General features: G+C 50.5%; 1 protein-coding gene across 1 annotated transcript; it reads left to right on the forward strand.

The window, feature by feature from the left end:
- Positions 1–1,338: 1,338 nt before the first annotated feature.
- Positions 1,339–4,713, forward strand: znf648 (zinc finger protein 648). The gene is made up of 2 exons (XM_023816659.2): positions 1,339–1,572; positions 2,629–4,713. The coding sequence occupies exon 2, from the start codon at positions 2,701–2,703 to the stop codon at positions 3,763–3,765; it is 1,065 nt and encodes a 354-aa protein (XP_023672427.2). The 5' UTR covers positions 1,339–1,572; positions 2,629–2,700; the 3' UTR covers positions 3,766–4,713.

Consider the following 4,713-nt stretch of genomic DNA (forward strand, 5'->3'; position numbering starts at 1 on the left):
ATAACTCTACGGGTCTCCAAACACACTTTGTCATGCTCTTATAACTCTGCAGATCTCCAAACGTGCTTTGTCATGCTCCCATAACTGTGCGGGTCTCCAAACGCGATTCTTTCGTATACCAGTGCCAGTTTTTCCAGGAGAATGTCACAAGGTTTGCGTGTCAGATTTAGACAGAATGAGACCAAACACGCCTGATATTCGATTACTTCAGTTTATGTAGGTGTAGCTCATTAACTTACTGCAAGGTCTTGGCAGCTCTTCCGTGTAATACCGTAGATGATTTAAAGGAATTATGTATCAATTGTGTCCAAACTACAAACAGAGAGTGTTAAGGTATATATGTTACCATGTTCAGTCATGGCAAATTCATTCAGAACTTGATTAACGAGCCAGAGTAACTTCGGGTCAGGATGACACTATTTCATTAAGATAATTAGCCTGTTAACTCCCAGTTATATAAACACACCTTTAAGGCCAGAGTCCAGCCAAAACAGTAAGGGACTCAGCAAAAAAATGGCTCAAAAGACAAATTAAGAGCCAACAGCAAGTAAAAACTAGTATGTGAGATAGCCCTAAAGGTCCACATCTGGACAGCTCAGGTTAGAGCATTGAGTTCACCTGTCCTGAGCTTCCTCCGAGGACGCGAGACAGGACATCATGCAGAAAGCAAAAAATAATCACACATTAAGGAAAAAAAACATACTTAAAGCAGCACATTACACACCAAGATGGTGAATGTCTGACAGGATACTTTCATACACACCAAATTCTGAACATGTAACACGGCATGTTTAACTTTTTGCTCTTAATGTTCAACATTTATTTTTTACCTGTAATTAATGCTGAATGGTGACTTTATTGGGCGAATGACCAGTGAATCATTATAAACTATTTTCTGCTACATGACTGCCTGTCCAAAACACCACTTTGGGTTTTTACTGGTTTACATCTGAACTGGACTGCATTACACCCCAGTACACTTGTGCTTTTGGGTTGGGGGGCACTAGGGCCTACACCAGTAAGCCCACCAGTACCAGATAAGTACTGGACCAAGGACGACCGAGTTTGATCACATATGATCAAAACAAACTGACTCCACTTGTGAGGGCTGTTCTTCCGGGTTTCTATCGAAACTTCCACTAAAGTCATTAAAACAAACTGTAAGATCCGTCAAGTTAATATCCTCCTTACAGATGAACAGCAGCAGGAATGTCGGGGATGTGAGATCATTAGAACCTTAATTATGGTCTGGCTAAAATACTACTGCTAGTGTAACATCTAAAAGCAATTTAATTGCACGGGCACATAATTTCTCTCGTTTGCCACAATGAGCCCGGTGTCGCATGTGAACACAGACCAGCATGCGAGCGCAGGGCACCAGGCCGAGACGTTGCATCTCATCTGCATGGGTCTGAAATGTCACATTACCGCCTGGCGTCCCTGACTTATTTTGGTCTTGCTGGGCAGCCCCTCCCAGCCCACACTGCGCCGTAACATAAGTCGGCTCAGATGAAGAAATCGCACGCAGGGGCAGCGCGGCGGTGACGGGATTTATCAGGCCGGGGTTTTAAGGTAAGCAGCCCAGTCGTACCTGTTAGCGTTACGGAAAGCCCCCGCAGGCACGGTATGAAAACAGCTGGAGCTAGGGGGCAGTGGGCCCTAGATCAGCGGGTCATTAGTCATTAAGCAGGTGCTGGTCCGCCGATGCGGTACCGCAGCCATAACGCGGGGCTCTGGATCAGCGGGTCCACTTTAGTCATTCAGCAGGTGCTGGTGTGCCGACGCGGTACCGCGGCCGTAACGCGGGGCTCTGGATCAGCGGGTCCACTTTAGTCATTCAGCAGGTGCTGGTGTGCCGACGCGGTACCGCGGCCGTAACGCGGGGCTCTGGATCAGCGGGTCCACTTTAGTCATTCAGCAGGTGCTGGTGTGCCGACGTGGTACTATGGCCGTAACGCGGGGCTCTGGATCAGCGGGTCATTAGTCATTAAGCAGGTGCTGGTCCGCCGATGCGGTACCGCAGCCATAACGCGGGGCTCTGGATCAGCGGGTCCACTTTAGTCATTCAGCAGGTGCTGGTGTGCCGACGCGGTACCGCGGCCGTAACGCGGGGCTCTGGATCAGCGGGTCCACTTTAGTCATTCAGCAGGTGCTGGTGTGCCGACGTGGTACCGCGGCCGTAACGCGGGGCTCTGGATCAGCGGGTCCACTTTAGTCATTCAGCAGGTGCTGGTGTGCCGACGTGGTACTATGGCCGTAACGCGGGGCTCTGGATCAGCGGGTCCACTTTAGTCATTCAGCAGGTGCTGGTGTGCCGACGTGGTACCATGGCCGTAACGCGGGGCTCTGGATCAGTAGGTCCACTTTAGTCGTTAAACAGATGCTGGTCGGCCGACGCGGTACCATGTCTCCTATTCAGCCAAAACGCTTTGCCAGCTGTTTTTATGGTATACCTGCAAAGACGCAGATTTTTGCAAGCAATGGAAAATGCAGGAACAGAACAAACTAAACCTTTTAAACCTCGTCCAAGTTTTATAAACAAATTGAAGTTGTTAAATCTCACTTGCATTTACTGCAACTGTTATGAAACCATATTTTAACTGCAACTTAAAGTCATTTCATTTTCAGGGGACCAAGGAGTAGGTGCATAAAGACCTCAGCAATTTTGGAGACCAAAAAACAGACAGACAGTGCGGTGAGATGGCTGGCAACACTCTGCCACAGCATTCTCAGGAAAATGTAAACCGTGAAGACCAGTTTCCACTGGAAATGGAGGAAGAAAATGGGAACAGGGGGCTGGGAGATGAAGTCTTTGGTGGCACCAACAGGGATCACCCCGTATTTTCAGGGAACTCAACAAGTGGGTCAGACACCGTGAAGGAACCATCCATGAGGAAACTTTCAGAAAAGCCCAGCCAGGCATCTCTGACAAGCGAACATAGTTTCACAGACCAGACATCTACAGTGGTTGTGCTTGAGCCGACAAAGACCACTGCGAAAGGCAGACAGGCCGGTCTGGATGGCACAGATGTTCCCACAGCGACTGTGATGATCAGGAGGCTTGCAGTGGACCAGGACACGGCAGACCGGCCTCACAAGTGCCGGCAATGCAGCCGGGCATTTAAGAAGGCCAGCAACCTGCGGAGCCATGAGGAGACACACAGCGGCCTCAAGCTGCACGTGTGTGAGCTCTGCGGCAAGGCCTACTCCCACCACGGGACGCTGCAGCAGCACCGGCGGCTGCACACTGGCGAACGACCCTACCGCTGCCCCTTCTGCAGCCGCACCTACGTGTGGTCTTCCGACTTCTGCAAGCACGTGCGAACGCACACCGGTGAGAAGCCCTATGCCTGCAGCGAGTGCGGCAAGGCCTTCCTGCGCCCGTCCGACCTGCGCAAGCACGAGCGCAACATGCACGCCAACGATCGGCCGCTGCCCTGCCCACAGTGTGGCAAGACCTTCAACAAGCCACTGTCGCTGCTGCGGCACCAGCGCAGCCACCTGGGCGAAAGGCCTTTCCGCTGCCCCGACTGTGGAAAGGACTTCGCAGTTGCGAGTCGCATGGTGGAGCACCAGAAGGTGCACATCGGGCTGCGGCCATATGCCTGCGACATCTGCTCCAAGGCCTTCACGAGGGCCTCCAACCTGGCCGAACATCGCACGCTGCACTCTGGCCTGCGGCCGCACAAATGCCCCCAGTGCGGCGTGGCCTTTGCCCTGCCCTCGCGACTTGCCCGCCACCAGCTCGTGCACACTGCCCGCTAACCCTCCAGGGAGAACCTTCCAGAACACTTCCCGCATTTCGTGGGAGACTGCGTACTTCACGCTGGCAGGGGGCTCCCTCTCATACCCTCCCCAGGTCCATTTTGGGTTCCCCGGGGCAACACGACACCTTTGGTGAACTGTCCTTCCCTGAGACTGCAGAATCCTGCATTCCCTGTGGATGTCGGTTCCCTGACGTCTCACATAACCACACTATATGCTCATGTGTCCATCAGCCATGCGTTCTTCACAGAGCTTAACAGAAACCTGCCAAGCGATGCCAGTTCATGCCGCCCTAAATCACTTCCTGCCGCATTTGCAAAATGTATATGCTGAGCTCACACTGTCAGTCTTAATTTACAACATCAGTCCACACATAAAATGCAATTTTCTTAACCTGCATCTGGAGCAATAGTGAAAGACAGAATTCAGTAGGAGCTTCTGCTGAATCTGGGCTTCGTGGCTCAGTTTTCTGTCACTGACGTAACTTACAGTCATTTTTCTGTATACCTAAGCGCCTCAAGTAAAGAACGACCAAGATGTCGGTGCATGTTTCTTGCCTGCATGTAATTACGATCTAACCGGATTACTATGGTTAAATTCTCAGAAGTGAAGCCATTTTTACCACCAGATGGAATCTCAGACTTAGCAGGAATTTATGAGTCTACTGGAAATACAACCTCTTCAATCCCCGAAATTAAAGTCATAAAAAGAAAGTGGATGATAAAGGAGCATGTAGATGTTTCCTAAGACCAGAAGAACAGCCATCTCTCTTCCTGTCGCAGAGACCCACAGCTGAAGTACCGGTGTCCTCCGCCTATCCATCGAACCCGTGTGTCGAACTGCATTGCCCTTTCAAAACACGCAGGCATACAATGAAATTAAATAGTATGTCATGTTAAACAAATAACATAATAATTAACAAATGAATAAATGTGTGCCTTTCAATTA

Source organism: Paramormyrops kingsleyae, chromosome 21 (genome assembly GCF_048594095.1).
Source record: "Paramormyrops kingsleyae isolate MSU_618 chromosome 21, PKINGS_0.4, whole genome shotgun sequence".
Classification (NCBI taxonomy): Eukaryota; Metazoa; Chordata; class Actinopteri; order Osteoglossiformes; family Mormyridae; genus Paramormyrops; species Paramormyrops kingsleyae.